The 20716-nt window shown below is 42.9% G+C and overlaps 1 protein-coding gene across 8 annotated transcripts in view; it reads right to left on the bottom strand.

The window, feature by feature from the left end:
* Positions 1-6594: 6594 nt before the first annotated feature.
* Positions 6595-20716, bottom strand: part of Dclk1 (doublecortin like kinase 1) — a 274218-nt gene continuing 260096 nt past the window's right edge. For 5 of the 8 annotated variants that reach the window (XM_051157153.1, XM_051157152.1, XM_051157155.1 and 2 more), the window contains one exon: positions 6595-7880. In XM_051157153.1, coding sequence (XP_051013110.1) covers positions 7716-7880 — 165 coding nt within the window. In that variant the 3' untranslated portion in view covers positions 6595-7715. Of the gene's footprint in view, positions 7881-19996; positions 20071-20716 lie in introns of all 8 variants that reach the window. The other 3 variants (XM_051157154.1, XM_051157156.1, XM_051157159.1) reach the window with 1 other exon arrangement.

Here is a 20716-nt window from a genome sequence, read left to right as displayed (position 1 = left end):
AAAAGCATGCACATGTGGCTCTCCCAGTTTCTGGCCATGTTGATCGCCCCCCCCCCCTCACTAGTCCTCTCTACACTGTACTCATGAGCGAGTTCTCAGGAGATGTGCCTCCTAGATCTAGTAGCTCTAGAACTCTGAATCAAAACAGTAGTACTTTCCTTATAGCTCAGAAGGTGGCATTTGGTTATGAGTAACCAGAAACAGCCCAACAGCAAAGCTCTTCTCCAGGAAAGCTGTTTGTGAATGCCTCACAACAAGTAAATGAATTTGGGAAGAAATCCCCAAGTGGCCCATCTGTGCTTTTACTATCACACCTGGAATGGGTGCCATCTACGAACCCGGAAATGTGGTAATGAATCCTATGTAGTTGCCCCAGGGACGAGCTTATAGTTGGAACTTAAGTGGAGCTATGAGTATATGACTCACACTGGATGGGAATGTGGGGGGCTGGGCTGAACTTCTGCTGGGGGTGTTTGGTAAAAAGAATAGGTCCTTCAAGGGAATCTGCAAAGTCCAGGAAGAATGGACAGACAAGTGTGGCTTATTATGGGGTGCGCTGACAGAGCCACTTATGGGCCACTTATTACTTAGTTCACTCTGTCAGAAGGGCACAATACTCTTGGATGAAGTGTGTGAATGGGACCGAGAACTTTGTTAAATCGACAGTCACTCAGAGCATCCCTTGGGACTGGTTTTGAAGAATGAGGTCAATACTTTTCTTTCTTTCCTTTTAAACTACTCATAGGGTACACCAGAAGATAAGGCTGTGGCAATTTTGGTCTCTTCTGCTTGACTTTCATCAGCTCTATCTTCCCTCGATCTTTTCATTTCCTTTCTTCTTTCTAAGAGTACAACAGAGTGTGTGGACCACAGATCTAGTTACTTGTGACTGATGGCTGGACTGCAGGCAGCCTACACTGTCTACACATGCTGGGAGCCAGTCACAAGCTGGTAAGGATGTTGTGCCCCTGACAAGCTGGTATTTGGCCATCTGTGAGTGATAAATCAGGAGCTCCACATGATGACCAAGGAGTAGAAGATTTCTCGCTAGAATGAAGGTCTTATGTATAGGAGTATTCTGGTTTCTTTTAGCCTCTACACTTACAGTAGGTCTTGGTTAAGTTTGTTGAGCTGATGAACATATAGCAGTATTAATGTAAGATACGACGTTAAAATCTTATGCTAATTCCAGATGGCAGAGAGAACTCTGGGATTCTTTCTACCTCAGAGCCCAGGAGCTAAGCCAAGAGCACCATGGGGTGTGTGTGTACCATCACAAGGGCAGATGGCAGACACACCTTTACAAGAATCAAAGTTGCTGGAAACATGCAAGGAAGGCCTTGCTAGGTCTAGACCCAGGTCATCTGAATGCTGAACCAAGAATCCCAATACATCTTTGTCAGCTCAGGTATATTTTCTTGCTTTGCAGGTTTTCTTTTTGCAGTGCAAAATAATAAAATAGGCAATGCTTTTCCCTAAGCCCAAATGAAGTGCCGCCTGTGGTTCTGGCACACACTCAAGAAACAGTTGAATGAATGATTTGAAATGCAAGCAAGCTGGCTTGGACATCTGTCACAGTGCTGATGGCCAGTGTGGATCTTGCTGTTCCAGCTGGCTGGGTGTGGCCCCGTGTCTTGTCTTAGTGCCTTAGTGTCTTTGAGGAGACTGGATGAGGCTACCTCTTATTTTGTTCAGGAGATGTGATGTGAAAAATTCCATGTTTTTATACCTGCCTGCTTTGTATATAACATGTCCTACCTTTCCAGCTCCCCAGTCCAAGTGGCCTGAGGACAGGTCAGGAAAGGATGTTCCTGCCCAGTTCCCATGTGTGGCAGCTCTATCATCTTCAACACCAGAGTAGAGATGTTTCCCCGAAAGTTTCAAACGGTATATTTATGGCAAGGTCACCAGTCTCATAAAACAAGATAATGATCCTCAGGAAGCAATCGCTTTGGTTATTGTTTTGAGGAAGTTGCCAGAAGACTAGGAAAGGTCAGTGACTTCTCTATGGAGAGCAAGAGGGATGGCAGAGAAGATGACAGTTAATTTTTACAATAGCTTGGAGATATTCCAGTACCATCGTAAGAATGACACCAGGGGACCCATAGTCACTTTTGCTGGCTACCTTTTCAATCTCCTGGCATTGAAACCTCAGTAGGAAAGAACTTTATCCCATCATACTCTTCTGCAATTTTCTCTAAGGTCAAAATTGCATGTGGAATACCTAATGGGAAAGAGCAACAAAATGGCAGCTAGTTACAGGTTAGCAGCTAAAATAGAAATCTCTCTGGAGAGCTTGTGCATGTAGGTTGAAGGATAAAATAAGACTGAAGAGTATTTAATTTCTCTGTGTTTGTCTAAGTCCCTGGCCCAGCCAGGAAGGTAATATATGAAAAGGGACATTTTTGGAATAGTTGTTTTTGAATTATGCTCCTGAAATATATACTGTGCTGTGGAGGACATGTGGGAAAGCTGCATTCTGACCGCATGACTAATTTTTAAAGCCTTGTATAGAGAATGCCCCACCCCCACCCCTGAACACAGCTGGGTTATTCCTGTCTGGACTGAATGTGTCAATTTTGAATTGAACCGAAATGAAATTTTACTCCATTGTGGCAATGTAAACCCAAGAGCTGGCCCAGCAGCAAAGGGCACCGTGAATAGTTTGTACACCAAGAGATATTACTTTATTAGTTTAAGAACGCGTTTTACATAAAAACAGGCAACATCAAAAGAGCTCATTTGGTAAATGAACATAATATATCACAGATGATTTCATTCCACATTCACCTACAATTTATGATCTTAAACTGAAGGATTAGGGGGAGAACTGGATCTCATTCCACCTTTAATCATGGGTACAAATCGCTTGGAAGTTATTTCATTGGGATTCCAAAATCAGACACTAACCTACACCATCTGATCCATGCAGCAAGTGAAAAAGGCAGAATCTCCAAAGGAAATGTTGAATTTTTCTTTCTCCCCAAATCAAAACCTTTCCGGAAACTTGTTAAATGTGTCAAGTCCCCAGCCCACTTCTTTAGTATGCAGGAGAAAAATACTATTTAATTTCACACTCAACTAATCCTTTAACAATTTTCTTTAAGCCAGAATGAAAAGGGTTGATATTAATTTTCTAATAAAAAATTTTAAAAAGTTGTCAAGGATGTGACTCTAACCTTGGACCAGTTTCAATTTCTTTGTATTTTATTCTTGGAACACCACGGATTTAATGTCAAGGGCGAGCGAGGAGCTGCCCCAGACAATTAGTCTAGGTCTGTCCCTGACTACAGCTGATCGACTTGGAATGAACTGGCATTGTTAGGATAGTTAACATCACTTTAAAGTCCTACTCTTAATACCAACAGTTCTGAAGGCTTAAGCACTAATTACTGTAAATTAATAAGTATGTCACAGTCAAAAATATACAATTTTACATTAAAGCAAAATTAAGGGTCTTAGGTTAATTGATGATGATGATAATAATAATAATAATAATAATAATAATAATAATAATAATATTGAGGAAATTTACAGGGACATTTGAGAGATTGCCTTTTCTTGACAGAAAAAAAAAAAAAAAAAAAAAAAAAAAAAGAATCCGTAGCCCTCCTTTGTCTCCATGGACAAACTGCATGATCACAACACCTGCCAGTTAGATGCTCAGTTACCGAAAAATGACCACAGAGGCCTCTGCGTTTGAGCCAGCAACAAAAACAAACAAACAAAAATGCCCCAGCAGAGGCATTCTAAACCGCTACCTTGGATTTCCTGTTTCCCACCATTTTATGACCCTTAATGCTACTGGCTGGCTGGCTGCATATTTGAGATGATTAAAACACAAAGAGCAGCTCAGAGCACCCCCTCCCCCCATCTGTATGTAATTACATACAAACTAAAGATTCCATCTGACATCCTGGGGTTCCAGTTCTCAACTGGTCCATGTGTAAGCACCAGAGAGCCCAACTGTAAAGGAGTTTTGCAGTCATCAGATGTGTCATATGTCCTCAAGTTTCTCTGATTTATTCGCCTTTAAACAGGAGAATAGGAAGTGTGCTATTTTACGCTGGCTTCGAATCTGAGTTCAGGAACGTGTTAATTGTGAAGGCTCCTTTAAGCACTATTCTCCCAACAGACTAGAGTGGCTCCATGAAATCTGATGACTGAACTTGGAAATCCAGATTTCCAAAGAAGTGTGTATTTCACCCTCCACACAGCATGCAAGCCAACGTGCTCCATTGGGTCAGAGAGCTTTTTCCAAATCTCCAACAGAAGTGGCAGGCAGCTCATAGAAAAAGTGGGCCTTTGAGCTCATGAAATTCAAGTTCTTACAAATATTTGGAAAAAGGAAAAGAGAAAACTAACATAGTAATTAAAAGAATTTTCAAATAATAGAAAAAATTTTATAATATATGCTAGGTGATCCATTAGAAAAAGCATGCCCAAACGAATAGTTATGTTCAAATCATCTTGGCTCTTGGTGCATCCCAAAACTCTGAACTCATGATGAAGGCATGTGCCAGAATTCTTAATGTTGAGTTTTCTTCAGGAGTTGAGAAGAGCGAATGTGACTCTTTTCAGTACAGGGCCTGAATAGCAAACCTCAGCCTGAGGCACGTCTTTATGGTCAAATTAAAAACCTTACAGAACAGGAGTTTATCATGGAAACACTGACAGGGCCTTACCCAGAGGAAGGCTAGAGGCAAAGCAGTAATGTGAAGAAAACTCTCCCTCAGCACAACAGCACTTCAGTGTGGGGGATCGAGTTGTCCAGCCAATGCCTTTGGCCAGCAAACAACCCTGATTTAACGTGCTTGAGTCCTGGTGATTCAGTAGCTTTGTGACCCTCTGAGCCAGTTTTTCTTTTCTTTTTTTCCCCCCAACTGAAATATGCCTCAAAGGGTAAAGGATTGCAATTTTAGCCTTCATTCACAGATACAGTGTTCTCTTTTAATACTATCTGACAGGCCTGTTAACTAGCACTCGTAAGAGGGCTGAGCAGATTGCAGGGAAGTCTCAGTGAACACAAGACATCAAGTGTTTTCTGTTGTTTATTCATATTTCCCCCTCTCTTTAGGTTAATACGCACCATGTGGGAGTTAGAGGCGGGCTACAGCCAGAGCGTTTCCAGGGACTGAAGAACCTAACCATTCCTTCTAATGGTTTGGAACAAGTCACATATTTATTGATCATGACAAATAAAGCAATTTCTGCTACAATGTTGGGGGGGGGATGAATTCATTAATATGAATGGGTCTCATCTGCAGAACTGATTTATAGGAAGCAAGTAATGAAGGATTGTTCAACTAGTCTACTCTCAAATGGATAGCTCCCTTTAAATGCCACAGCACTGGTCCTGTTAGTAAAGGAAGGGCGAGTCCCATCACCAGACTACCACCATAAGAGTTATATTCAATACTCAAAAATACAGAAACACTCATGATGGTTAAGTGGATGATTACAGAGATACACAGCCATAATGGCACGTGCTTGTTCTATAATACATGAAATAAAACATAAGATTGATTTGGTTATAGAAATTAAGAAAAAAACACCACCACTTAGTTATTTCAAACTGAAAGTATTCTAAGAATGTTGGGGGGAAGGGGTAGGAATCAGTGTTGACTAAAACCAAAGCAATCTGAATGCACCAAGTCAGCAGCCTTGTGCTTGTCTATTCACTCTCTGAGTTACCTCTTTGACGTCCAAGCTCTCGGTAGCTTAACGCTGGAAAGATTACTGAATTACTGCATTCCATATGATTACTCAATATTTCTACTTGACAGATTACATTCCACTATTTATTCAGCATAGATCACTGAAATTCTATAGGGACGTTGCTGCGATCATCTTCCTGAATGGACTCCAAATTCTTCTAAGCTGTCCTTCTGCAGCACCAGGAGAAACTGTGCATGGAAAAATGCCAGATCCTTGTACTGTGGGCCCATAACCCCTGGATGCTGTGGCCATAGGTTAATGACCAGGGGGGATGCAGAAATTCAGAGAAAGGAAAGTGGCAATCTACTATTTCCCACAGGGCATTTTATAGTCACATGCATGGAGTTGAGGATCAGCTATGCCATTATGTGCTGATCTTGGAATGTGCTTTTCTGCTTCAGAGAAAGTAGTGATTTTTGACCAGTTTGAGGCCCATCACCAAATGGACTCTATCTACAAATAGACACCCTCGCTGGTGGTTGGTGCTCTGTCCCTACTCTCAACACCAAATTCAAATAATATACAAATTTTTACCATTTTCTGATTTTATGTGCTACCATTTCTAGACTCTCTAAGAGAGAAAAGAAAATGGCCTAAGTAAAAGTTATATTTAAACGTGGAAGAGCAGGAAATGTGGGGTCCTGTCATTTAAAAGTCTGTATGTGTAGAACATAAGTTTATGACTATGTATAGACACAGCAGGAGTTCAAAAATAAAGACCTGATTATAGAAACCTTGTTCATAACTTTAAAACTCCATTCAAAATAAGATGAGAAAATAAAAAACTTGTAGCCATTTCTAGAGCCCGTCACCAAACCAGAAAAGCAGCACATCCCTCCTGGATGGCTAGAGACCATGCCATAGCAAAGAAACGGAATTGGTATATTTCTATAAAACCCATTTTTAGAACCTTTTGGGTTGTGTTTTCACTGTACTCTCCCTTCTGCCACTTTGCAAAGCACTTGCCTCCTGCTCCCTGGTGCTCCAGATCTTTCATATTCTGTGTTGACTTCACACTGGTGGCTACAGTCCTGTGTAAAAGCAGCTGAGGAAAACAAAAACAAAAACAAAAACAAAGCCACAGGACCTTGCTTTCCCTTGCTGGTTGGAGTCCCAGCCCCATAGAGCACCTGGTAATTTATTGCTCTTTTCACCAGTTATTTCTAGCTCTTTTCTGATCCTGACCAGACAGATCCCAACTCACCAAGCACAAGCCAAGGCTAGGTGGTTTCCCCAAGGGTCTGCCTGGCACTAGCAGCAGCTAATGGGGAAGCAGCATTTCAGGGGCGTCATCGGTACATCTTTTGTATGGAGATGGGAAGTGACACTGTCAATCACTTGGCCCAGGCTGCCACAAAGCTAATTCCTTCCAATGAACGCAGAGCCCTCACTGCAGCTAACCAGAAAAGGATGTAGGAAAAGGACCCCTCTTCTTCATAAAACGGTTAGGAAAGAGGGGTGCATCTGCTGACACTATAACACCTGACATGCTCTAAGCCCACAGAGAAGGACTGGCAGTATTTCATACTCCATGCTCTTCTGGTGTGGACTTTTTAGGGTCTTAATGACGCCCCTTGGTTTGCAATAAAATCAAGAAATATGTGTGAATATACTCAAGGGTCTGAAAAATTCCCCAGCAAGGGTTCTCAAGAAAATTCTATGCACTCAGAAGGCTAACGCTTGCTATGTTACATACTGCAGATCCTCACTTGACTGATGAAAACATTCATTGCTTCTATGTTTAAAAAAAAAAATCGCAAATTAGCCTTAACTCTTTAAGGACCCCTATTAGCAGCAAATTACCGTCGCCACAAACACCACATGCCTTTTCATTCAGTAAAGGGAACTTGCTACAAAGGTACCCAAAACATACTTTCTGTTCTGCCATTCAAGCAGCATTGAGTGCTAGAGAGATCAGATGAACCTGTTTTACAGAAGTTTGGGGGAGGGGGGATCTCAGAGTCTTAAGGGGTTAAGCTAGGAGTAAAAGGGTCTTATTAAAAGGGAGAATTGGGGGAGCGAACAGTCTCAGAGGAGCTGGGGGAGTAGTCTTCTGATTCCGAGTTGAGTTCTGGTGGAGCTGGCTGCGCCTTGTACCGGCTGCTCACATCCTGGTGGCGTCTTCGTCGGAAAACCTGCCTCTCCTTATCAAGAGCGGTGGTCTAGCAGGGGCATAAAATGAGAAAGAGGACAATTAGGCCAGGGAACAGTAGGCCAAGTTAACCTGCCCATCATGCTCGCTTATGTCAACAGCCATCACTCCTGCTCATGAAGCCAGCAGGCACAGGCTTTGTCACAGGTTGCAACCCATCCAGTGCTACCAGGTTCATATCTATCAGCCAGTGGCTTTCAGAATCACCCCCACATTAAATCTGAGCCTCAGTCCTTTGTGTGTGACAGGTAAGAAAGGTCCTTCGGTCATGTTGGCCAATGTGCAGCTATGGGCACAGGAATAATAAAGCTGAAGGGTGATAAAGTTGTCAGAGGTGGAAGCACAAGCTCTCCCAGCTGTGTTAGCAATTCTCACTCTAAATGATCTTATTGTCTCTTGATGAGGGGATATGGCAGACCTTGGGAGGGGCTGGGTGAATTTTAATGAAGCCAAAGCCTGAGAGGCAACATGGCTTGGAATGAAATTAAGCCCAAAGACTACATCCTATGGGTTTCACTTTCCAAAGTCCATTTTCCTAAAGATGGGTTTTCTTCCTCTTCTTCTTTGAGAATTCCAACCTCTTGTCTCTATGTGTAATTTCCCCACAGAAACCGCAGATGATCTCTGGGATGTGCTACCTGGCTGTAGCCCTAGAAGCTACGACTGCAGCAGTATGGGGGCAGAGTGTGACTTCATTTCAGATTTAATAGGTGTGGAGAGAGAGGGCCTGGCCCATTATAGCAAAATCTTAACAAAAAGCAGAAAAGAGGGTACAAAGCCCAAAGAAAAATACTGAACATGAGTCACGGTAGAAGGGAAAGGCTTCCTCAACTAAAAGTCCCTGTTTAAAGGGACGAAGCCTGGAGGCTATTCTATCAGGAGATTACTTTCTCTCTGCGAGGATATCTGCTGCCATTTTTTTTCCTCTTGAAATTTTACTGTTAGTTTCTTCAAAGAACTGAGATAAATTTATAGGCAGCCTGGTTCTGAGAACAAAGTGAAAACTAAGCCCCTCATGCGATCGCAGAACAGCATTAGAACAATCTTAGATCTAAGAAAGCAATCAAAGCTCCAAAACAAAGTAATAAAGAGAAAACCAGCGACGGCGTGTAGAACCGGGCAGTAAATGGCTCACTTAGGCAGAGCCGTTTCCACTTTAAACATGATGCACATACTGACGAACAGTGTTAGAAGCCAACGAGGACGATAAACTTTAATAATTCACTTCTTGCTTCACAGAATGGCTAAAACAGCGACCCAGTGGCCGCTCTGTTGACTCTGCCCCTCATTGAATTTTAAAAGACCTCATATGTGTAGTTTTTGGTCTCCTACCCTCCGATTTCATGAAAACCTCACCCTCACAAACCTGAATTCCTAACTTTATTTAAAACATTGTAAAGTCACAACACATGGTATTTTGCTTTTCAAAGCAAACTGAGAATGCTCAGTTTGTGTGGAGTTGGATGTTTGCAGAAAAACAGATGTCTATTTAGTCTGTCGAACATAAAAGGCATTCTGTAGTTAATCCAAGGGTAATATAAACTCGTCTCCTAGTCATAAAAAATATAGATGTATTTCTACCTTTCTGGGAATGAAAAACTCACTGGCATCGGACAGAATGCTGATGGAGGACCACAGGCGGCCGGACATGGGAGGACGGGCAGATTGTGCACGCCTGTGACTGACTGGCATTCATTTAGTCCCATCAGCATTAAACACTAGGAGCAGGCATGGCCTCTCCTTACACTTATGGGGCTGCTGTAGATTAAAGTGAATTTTGAAAACTTTTAAGCAGCCAAGGCTTACAGAGCTCTGAGGCAACTCTTTCCTTTTTCCTTTGTAACTTGATGCAAAATATTTTAGAATTAAGCAGTGGAAGCAAGAGAAAGCCCCTATAACAAGAGAATCGCCTTCCCTTCCTCTGCTCTTGTATCTCTCCTCGCAACAATTCAACAACGGACTCGTTGAAATAGTTTAACTGTGGGTCTCCGTGTTGAATTCTCCAGGACCTTCCAATAATTAGTCCTTTATCTCCCTTAGAAGGCTATGATTACCTGTCTATTCGGCTGCTCTAAGTCATGTGCCACTGAAATGGGACATTTCTCCACAAATACAGATTGTAGAAGATACAGAGGCTGGTGACTTTCAAGTGGAGCCTGTGCACAGATGGTCCCTCCCTTGCCCCTCTGCCAAGAGAAGCCTTGCTCTGCCTTTAAGTGCTCAATTCCACCAGTCCTAATTAGCAGCTTTCTAAATGTCTACCTTCCTAGACAAACCTTTGTGTGCTTACACGCCACCCCCCCCCCCAAATTTCACAGCACTTTCTAGAAAGGTGTACTGATGGGTCATGATTGCATGTTCTGGAATAAGGGTGGGAAGGCAGTTTCTGTTGGATTTACAGATGCTTAAGAGTGAAAAAGGCTGTCCAGAGCCTCTCTGTCCAGCCTTGTCTTTACAGGACTGAAGTTGGGGCTCAGTATGTGGAGGGGTTTGCCCATGTACTACTTTAAGAATAGGACTCATGTCTCTTTTGCAAAGCCCAAGCAAGCCTTGCAAATAAAGCAGTCTCCATGTTTGTATAGCTGACTCCAACTCTGTTGGGTGTACGATGGTAAGTGTGGTTTGCGGTTAAACTGGTCTGTAGCAGGGGGAAGGACCCAAGACCTAATGCTGAGGATATCTGCATGCTGCTGACCAGAGAAAATCTTGGGGAGCAGTAAGTCAGGACTCACTGAGTCCACCTCACTTTGAATCTGGGGAACTGTGACCTCCTCAGCGTGGCACTCACCACAGAAAGGTCACTGCAGTAGATATCAATGACTGTAACCAAAGACCACCTAGAGGGTCTCTCTCCATAAGCCTCTGCCCCCTAAGCCTGAGAACATTCTGTTTCTAGCTCTGTGGACTGTGGCTCATTTTAGGCAGTTGGTCCATGCCCATTCCCACAACAATGTGGTGTGTAGTTCACTGTGTGTCCTACATAAATCATGACTGTTTTCCTCCCCAAATTATAGAGTCTATGAAGGGCGATGATCAAGTCTTAGATGCCTTCTCTGAATTCTCTATAGTTCGCAGCACACAAAAGATACATTATGAACTTTGTGGCTATTAAAATGTGAGGAGTTCCAACAGAGGTCACCTACTTCCCTCTGGGGTACCCAATTTCCAGTACATCCTGCAAGTAGCTGACAGGTCAATTTCCACAAGGTCCAGTTTATTTACAATTCATCATAAAGTCTCAATCCTTGTCCCAGCCTTGGCAATGTACTGACAGTAAAATTTTCCAGTGTCTAGTTCTTGGTATTACTCAGAACTGATTCATAACATCAGTAGATCCACTGTGACCCTTTTGCAGACTGTGGTTCTTCTAGAATAATATCCTTTTGCTCTGCTTACCTTAGTCAATTCTGCCTTAGTTTCCTTTTGGACACCTTTCCACTCCCATGCTAACACCAATGAAGGTGACCCTACACTATTTATGAGAGGGAAATATTGTTTGTGGTTAAATGATCTAGTCTGGGGCTGGAGAGATGGCTCAGCAGTTAAGAGCACTGACTGCTCTTCCAGAGGTCATGAGTTCAATTCCCAGCAACCACATGGTGGCTCACAACCATCTATAATGTGATCTGATACCCTCCTCTGGCCTGCAGGTGTACATGCAGGCAGAGCTCTGTATACATAATAATAAATAAATAAAATTTTTAAAAAACAAAAGAAAAACGAGAGTCATATAACTGAACGTTGTTCTTTTTTAAAAAATGGTCTAGTCTGGGCTTTCTTCCTACAAGATCAAGACAGCCACCAACACTATCTCTGAATCCACTTGATTGTCCTAGCTCAAGTTGCTCCCCACTGGCATGACTTCTTCTCCTGCACCCAGCCCAATGTCTGTATTCTTCAAGACTTAATCACAGGTCATCACTGCAGTACATCATCCCTGTAATCCTCTGGCAAGAACCTTCCTGACCAAACCTTTTGCGTTGAATTGCACACTGTTTTCTTACCACCTTTTCTGTGCAGATTTCTCAAATTTCATGTCCATTCCTCTATGCTACAACCAGACGCCTCTAGAATACTTATCAGACGGTGGCATATTGAGTGTGCATGTAGCATTCACTTCTTACTTAATCCAAGATCGGTAACTATGCACTTTGTAGAATATTACAAAACAGAACCCCTAAATGCTCTATGAACTTTTAAAGCAAGAAATGAAAAGTCACTACTTTGGAATCTAATGTTTCAAATATTAGCAACATTATTCCTATATCATAAAAGTTCATTTCTCTGCTATTCATGCATTTGCCCATTGCAGTTTCTGATCATAGTTAGTGGTGCCATTTTTTATTTCTTTAGAGTTTTAATTAGAGCCTTCAAAATTAGCACACCTCTCAAATATGGACAGTTGACTATTTGCAATTTGGATTCTGTAGCCCCCATATGCATTTCAGAACTGAGGGATCTGGCAAGAAAACAGAGCTGTGTGCAGTGGCTTATTCTTCAGAGAGATTGTTATGCAAATGTGCAAAAACTACAAACTCTCCCGCAAACATCTGGAGCAGGATCTGTCCTCTGAAGAGTGGCATGTGTCACACATGTAAGTCCCAGGCCCTTTCTGAATGCCAGAGAGGAACCTCTACACATTCTTTTATTTTTATCAATCATGCAAGATTCGCAGATATCAAATATTCTCAGTGTCTCCTCCTCACTGCCTATCTTTGCAATGGTCCATTAACACATATGATTGACTTCCCGACAGGATGATTTTGTAATTTATTCTGCTCAGTGTTTGTGGTTTGGTTAGAACTAGCGTGTATAGACTTGCCATTGAAATCACAAGTGTCTCCTCTGTGAGTCTCCATTTCATGAAGAGCCCCTGGAGTATCACATTTTGATAATTATCACCACAGGTTAGAGGTGAGCAAGGGCCCACCCCTTAGTGTTCCAAGGCTGATCTGTGGTAACCAACTATGAGTAACTTTAAACGTGTGTATGCCTCGGTCCCCATGCTGTGTACTGGGGAACTTAGTTGAAAGATCATTGGAAAAATGAGATGATGTAAAGAACAGACTAACGTAAGCCCATCCTGGTGTTTTCAGAGTCAAAAGCTAATAGTCTGAGGTGAGTATCTGTGGTGATTCTTCTATTTAGGATGGGCTTACATTAGTCTGTTTCTTTTGACTCTGATAAAGCCCCTGCCTTAGTGGGGCATGGTGGCTCACGCCTTTAATCCCAGTATTCGGAAGGCAGAGGCAGGCAGATCTCTATGAGTTCAGAGGTCAGCCTGGTATACAAAGTGAGTCCAGGACAGCCAGGGCTATTTGCTTACATGGAGAAACCCTGTCTTGAAAAACAAAACAAAACAAAAAGCCCTGGCTGCTACTGTAGCAAGTGACAGATAGCTGTAATACGGCAGTTACCACAGCAACTCAGGTACCTGGACACAACATAGTTGGGAATCTAAAAGGAATTAATGCTAGCCTATTTCTGGGCGTTTAGAACACCAGGCACTGAAATAAAAGGCAACCCTGTCTAACCAGAAGAATTATTGGGCAGGTGACCTCTTGTGTTGTCGGTGAAGTAAGCCTGTGTTTCACACTCAGACATTTTAAGCCCTTGCTTCTGCCATTAAGCTTGAAAATACACACCAATGAACTTGCACTGTATCTATCTGGTCCCCTTGCAAGGTTTAAGAGGGGACTATACCACAGTGACAGGGTGTGGCTGGGCAGGAGTCAGGGGTCTGAACGGGAGAGTCAGCTTTGTCTTCGCTGCGCTGGAAGCATCATGGTTCTCTGTACACACCTGCTTTGTAGGGCAGCTTAGCTTCCCCCTCTTGAAGCAGCAGCAGCCGGTAGAGTTGGGGCAAGTGGCTTTCTGTCCTAGCTCAGCTAACAATGCTTGGGCATATGCCTTTGGGCATGCCTCCTGCCCGCACTGTTTCCTAGACTCCATGTGCAAGCTCTGAAGGAGGAGCTCCCAATGCCTGAGCCCCTGAAAATGTTCACCTATGAAATTCCACCAGAATGCCTAATACCCACCATCAATCTACTGTAATGGGCTGTGTTTTCTCTTAGCGAATAATAGGCTTTACAGTCTATGGATCAAAAATATTTCTCCTCTGCAATACGGGTAGGGTTCGCAAGGGATGCACTTCATTTCTGTTGCACAGCGATGTTTTCTGTCACGGCAGTAATTATTGGATTTAAGAAACTACATTTTTCAAAGGCGCAAGTGTTGATGACTTTCCCTCTTTAGCTTTCCCTAATTTATTGCCAGCCATCACAACGAGTCTTCATTTCATTAATAAAAGAACATTATTGTGCGTTTTGCCTTTTAGCCCATCCATTATTCATACTGCTTAGGAGGCTGGGGCATTAATCTCAGGGACCCGTTCCTTGCCAACCCTCACTCTGTAGGGACTGTGTTATAATTTGTTTGCCATTAAAATTAAACTAACGAATCGATCCAGGTATCCCTCCTCATTTTATTGTGTTTATCGCCAAGGTTAGTACGCTTCTGTTTAGTTTGGCTGTCATATCCTTTGAGGGCCTTGCCACAGTTCCTGGAGATAATAGCATGGATTTTCCCTACAGTAAAAATCGCCATTAAAATAGCAAAAGGAGGCTCAAGGTGAGTTTCTGAAACATCATTTCCCATTTTCCAGGGAAGGCTAACTGGGCTCTTCTGTGCTGGCTATCTTGATCAGACACAACATTTTGAGATTAGGTGTGTAAAAGAGTCTCCACTAGCATGACTCTGCCATCTTCACAGGCCTCCATCTGAGGGGACAATGGTGGCTTTTGCAGGGCACTGGGCTCGGGCATCCAGAGAACTGAGTTGACTTTTTTCATTTGCTCCACAGCTCCTGGTTTCCCTATGGAAGAGAAACTGAACTGCCAGGTGCTTGTTCCTCAGCATACGAGGGAGCTAAGGAGTTTCCACCGGCAGAGTTTATCCTAAGCAAAAATTTGAAAATAATATAAAAATTTAAAAAAATCATAAACTAAGTCTTACAGGTGTGTTAGGGCCTGGATGCTTTTATTGCAAATATAGTTTTAGCTGAGCCAAAAGGGTTATTTACTCACGGGTTGTTAAAAACGAAAAATCCAGTTACCTCAACTCTACCTTTCAAAAACACATGCAAACTAAAATTTTCTTCTTTAGAGTTCAACTGTTCATTCATTAATTTAGCAACGATGCCATTTTAAATAAGTCCCATCCTTACTCTCATGAACTTTGCATTTTTTAATAGATTCTATTTTTAATCTAGAACCACCCTTTGCCCCCTTAAACCCAGAGGTCAGGAGACTTTGCAACAGGCCAGATAGATAAGTTTTGGGTTTCAGGTCATTTGGTTCTGATGCAGCTTCTCAAACCTGCCGCAGCAGGACATAAGCAGCCACGGACAACGTGCCAACAAATGGATGCGGCTGCATTCGAATAAAGCTTAACTCATCAGGAAGAAGGCTAGATTCCACCCGTTTGCTGTAGCATGCAATTCCTGTCCTAGAGGGCAGACAGCACTGTAAACACAGTCTTCGTGTTTTACTTTCAGCTCTGGCCAGCCTGAAAGGCTCGTTCCAGCTCAGGAGCCTACCCCGAGGAAAGTATTAGAAAAATTCACGATTCTCCCCTCAATAATCGTCTGTTTTCCCAGGAGACTCTGTCTCTGCTATGGAGCATATTTTTCTCAGAAGTGAAAGAAACACAAGGCAATCCTTCCTGAGTTCTGTTTTGGGGCCTTTGCACAGATCACAATGCAAGAAAGGTGGCTCCAGACCCAGGGCTTCCTGCTAACGAAAGTCCCTGTCATGATCTGACCAAAGTTCACTTCATCTGAGCTTTTAAGGCAGTTTGTGCGTCGTGTATTTGAGCCTCCTTTAACCCCAGCTTGTGAACATTTACCCTCTTTCTCCATAGACTGTGTGCGGATCCCTGGGGTGAGAGGGTCCCTTTCCGTCCTGACTATTTGTGCCTGTCACAACTCGTCCTCAGGGAATGTGAGGAAAGAATGCCAGTCTCATCGGGGAACGTGACTAGGGCCTGTGAGGCAGACGTGAGCATGCAGAAAAGAATGCACATGCTTGCTTTTGAGTTAAAAGAGGGACAGTGAAGTAACAATAGACTCCAAGTAGTATTCAGCAGACACTGAGGTGTTCCGGACCCCAGGGAAAGGGTTAGATAGAGTCTTCCATTCATAACCACTGAGGGAAGGACTTAGGCACCATGGTTTTCTCACCTTTCTAGCTACAAGTTAAAGTTACAGAAAAACATATATGTTGTTGAAATTCTCTCAGAAGTGGCTTCTGAAAACAAATCCAATGAAGTAAAATCAAAGCTAAACAGCCACCTACTTGGCTTGGTAAAACAAGGCCCAGGTGGCTCATTATTCATGTTATTTGCTTATTTTTTTTTTAACTTAACTTATTAAAAAAAAAACCCAATTTATTTTTGAGGCAAGACTTCATTGTGTAGTCCTGGCTGATCTGGGACTTGCTGTATAGACCAGGCTGGCCCCGAACTCATAGAGATCCTCTTCCCTCTGCCTCCCAAGTGCCAGTCAAAGGCATGCACTACTAAGTCCAGCTGTCCCTGCCTTCCTTGCCACAGCAATAGAGATGGAGTACTCCCGATTCTTTGAATCTGGCCTGAGATCTCACTCAGGGGTTATTGAGGGACAACTCAGAATCCAGTGCTCACTGTTTTCTGGAAGCTTCTCTGTCAGCAAAGTTTGTCTACGACTTGCTGGATGCTTTAAACTCACCCCTCTGTTACAGAAGAAGCTAGGGGGTGGGGTGGGCGTTAGAAGGAGTGGTCAACCCCATGCTGTGGCATCTGCTTGTCTCAGCTGCAGCACAGCCAAGGTAACTGGCGGCCACGCAAGCCTCCTTGGCACAGGGGGCAGAGGTCTGCTGCACTCATACTATGTTGAGACTCTTATCTGGCTTCGATAGGGACACCTCTTTCCAACCTGCACCCAGCAAGATACATTTAACAGACCCCATTCCTGTTAACAGCCAAGCATGACGGCATTTAATAGCCTCCCAAAGCCAGTGCCTGGTTGCCAGTGCCCTGGCTCATTACTTACTGTTTCAGGAGGGGGTTGAAGCCAGTATGCACATTTTAGTCATGTCATGACTGGGAACTCAACCAGCCTTTTGTCCTATCTCACCTCCCCATTTCATATATATATATATATATATATCTGGTGTCCTGTTTTTCTTTTATTTAACCGAGTTACTGCATTTTGGCCATGCCCCTGCTCTGCATACTTCAGATGCAGAATTCTCTTCTGTGTGTTCTTGGCCAGGCCACAGGCCACAGGGACATCTGCACTTGAGAAAGGTAGAAATGATTGGACTGGGTTCACGCTGGGAGGAGAGAGGGATGGAGTGGCTGTAAATGGTTCCCTGTGACTTGCAGCAGGGAGAAGCGAGGCTTCCAGGCTCAGAGGGTGTTGGGCTTTTGAGTGGTAAAGCCTCCTAGATAAATGGGCCAGGCAGAGGATGCAGTTCCCTGGCTGTAGGCAAGAGAGTGGAGTTGCTAAGAAAGGATCAGGGCATGGAGAGAAAGAGAGAGAGAGAGAGAGAGAGAGAGAGAGAGAGAGAGAGAGAGAGAGAGAGAGAGAGAGAGGAAAATGGACCCCGTCATGTCTCCATGAGCGCTAAAATGTCAATTAAGAGGATCCCACCAATTTGAGGATCGCAAGGTTTTAGCAGCTGACACCCTCACGTGAGCTACTGTGAAAATGCAAGTGGAACACTGAAATGCTCGGCTAAGAGCAGTGTGAACACCAAAAATGCTTATAAACACAACTGGGAGCGGGGTCGTTTGCCTGCAATGATTGTTTATGTTGAAAAGTTGGCCTGCCACCGTGGGTAGATGAACGTTCCCACTTGCACGGAGATAAAAGGGAAGCATTTGTGATCAGCAAGGAGAGCATGTTCATTCTGGGGCTAAATGGCATTATAAAACTTCCTAATTAAGCATAGACGGCAATGAGATTTTAGTGTCGCATCTCCAGTTTAGCTTTACATACTGTGTACGCTGTTTAGTGCAGCAGTAACTATAAACATTGTTGTTACTGCCCCCAGCTGGAAAACAGAGCAGTTTATTTGTGGAAGAAAAAAGAGATTATCTCCCATCTGCCCCTGCCCATTACTCAGGGACGTGTCATTTTGCCTGCCGATGGGAACCGTCACTAAGCTTGCAGTTAGTCTTTTTAATACTGGGTCACATGTATTAATTATTATGTTTACTTGACACTTTCCTAGGAGTTTTGTAATTCCTCAGAATTTTCCTTTTTCTGAAATTAGATGAATTGAGGGATGCCTTTCTTTTCTTTTCTTTTTTTTTTTTTTAATTTTTACACAACTAAGGATAGATGTAATTAGACACACTCTATGCCTATATTTCACTATTTATCAATTCTACATGTAGACGTCTGGCTGATATGCCCCAGGACAGGAGACATAGGATAAGAAAGGCAGCAGAATGGTACAACTCAATTTACATAAAGTATGAAAGGGAACGAGACGAATTACTACAGGTAGACATTTCCGTCAACCTTCACCCCTGGGACAAAGCCGTCCTCTGGGAAGGGCCTGGAAGGGTGTGGGAGACTTCAGGAGTGTGCTCAGTAGGTGGGGTCTACTGGGGAGATGAGTATTTGGGAAAGGTATGTTCTTCAGTGTTAAAAAGTCAAAAGCTGGGTCTGTGTGAAGGCAAATCATAGTTAACTCCCCTCCCCCAAAGCTAATTTACTTAGGGAGATGAAACAGTAGATGTGGGATCCCCTCCCTTAGATCAATCCTGAAGGCACAAAGAGCCTTTTCTGGAAAGATTCTTTAGACATTCTTACTGAGGCTGCGCGTTTTCCTGTTACAGGCAGTTCTAGAAACCATCATGACCTTAGCGCATTTGATGATTCATCAGAGTGTCCCTGCTCTGTTTTCCTAAGCCCTTTGTTTTGAGACTCTAATTAAAAAAATAATTAGGAGCAATAATCATAGGGGAGATTTCTATATTACACCTAAAGTATTATATCATATATAAAGCATACATGAGTATAAACTTCTCCCCCTGGAACACTTGGCAGTCTGATCCATGACGCAGTGTCAGGCAGACACTGTGCTTTGCCAATGGACTCCATTCCTTGAGGAAAACAAATGCCGAAGCTGGGGCAGCTTTTCTCGGCAAGTGCTACAACATGGAGCTTTTACCTGGAGATCATTTTGGAGACATTAAGGTGAAGAGAAGTTCCCTAGAACTTCTCAGGGTTCATTTCTCAAACCATTGCAAGCCATCTTGCTTGTGGGTAACTCTAGAGAGATACACACACAATGCCCCTCGCAGGAGATGCCAGGGCCATTGACTGGAATAGGAAACGGTGGGACAGAATTCATAAGCCGGTTAAACAAGTCAATACTTCCCATAGACCCCCTTGCTCAAGCAGATAAGCCAACTAAATAATCTGACAATTACAAAATTCATAAAGTAAATTCATGCAGTAGCTAGTACATAGAGGGAGTTTTGGGGAGAGAGAGCGGGGAGGAAACGGTAAAACAAAAACGAAACAGAAAGGTGGAGAATTTGAAAACACAAGCTTACCAACACACACAATGCATTCTGTAGCCCACTGTACTTGGAGGCATTTCTACTGCTAATGTGTAAATGCATTGTTCCATCATCTAAGAAGGTTAAGGCTGGGCTGGACGACTTTAAAATGACAGTATATACTTCTATAGACCACACACTGAAGTGCTACTGTGGCTCTGTTTATTACAGGACAGAAGAGCACTGGAAACATCATTGCTGCAATCAGCAACAACAGGCAAATGCTTTGGCATCAGCACGGGGATATACTGTCCTTTTAACCGGAAGGGGAAGTCGATACTGAGCATGTGCGATGGAAAGAAAGCTGGCAAATGTCAGTGTGAATAATGGGTGGAAAAAAAGGAATGAGGGGGTGTGGCATCTCAATCAAGATTAAAATGAAACCGATAAAGCAGCATATGGACTGGGTAACAAATCAAAAACATGTTTATCCACTGAAGGAACTGGTAAATGGAGACTGCCAGCACGTTGCCATGGAAACACTGACTGTTGAGCTGCACCATCTCATACCTTATCCAATACATTCCTGGTTGTTGGTAGTAGTCCAAAGACCCTGATCTCTTGATGGTAAACCCGTGGTCCAGCTGAGCAGAGAGAAATGGGGCAACTCAGTGGATCAACATTGTGCTCAAGAATTAAGACTCCAGTCCAAGCTCTTCATTAACTACGTACGTACGTACACACAGTGATGAGGCCTTTTCTGCAGAGCAGCTAGCTAATAACGTAATCTGCACATTGAAAATAAAATAAAAATAAAGAAACACAAATCCCTTACGAGTATCCTGGATGCCAGTTTGTTAGGATAGAGCTGTCTGTCAAACAGGTTTTGGGAAAAAAAAAAAATTTAAAAAAAAAAAAAAATATATATATATATATATATATATTTAACAATGTCCTCCAATTCAAAAGCTGTAAATACCCCTTCTGATACACAATAGAAAATGCTTTACAATTAAACTGAAATCAGCGCTAGTCACTGTGAGCTCGCAGACTGGACACCCTCCCCAGCAATACCCAGTAGGCTTAAACTCACAGCGTTAAAATTAAGAAATAAAAGAGGAAAAGAATGGGGTTTGGAAAGTGCACAAATCACAAACATTTAAGAGAGAGATGATCTTTAAAATATATATATATATATATAGCTATTCTTAATTTTATATTCCTCAGCTAAAGAGATGAGATAGTACAGTTTCTCTGGGAAAATAGAATTAAGAATAACTTTCTGTGACC

This window comes from Acomys russatus, chromosome 15, assembly GCF_903995435.1.
Source record: "Acomys russatus chromosome 15, mAcoRus1.1, whole genome shotgun sequence".
In the NCBI taxonomy this organism is placed as follows: Eukaryota; Metazoa; Chordata; class Mammalia; order Rodentia; family Muridae; genus Acomys; species Acomys russatus.
This window is presented reverse-complemented; position numbering and strand designations above follow the sequence as displayed.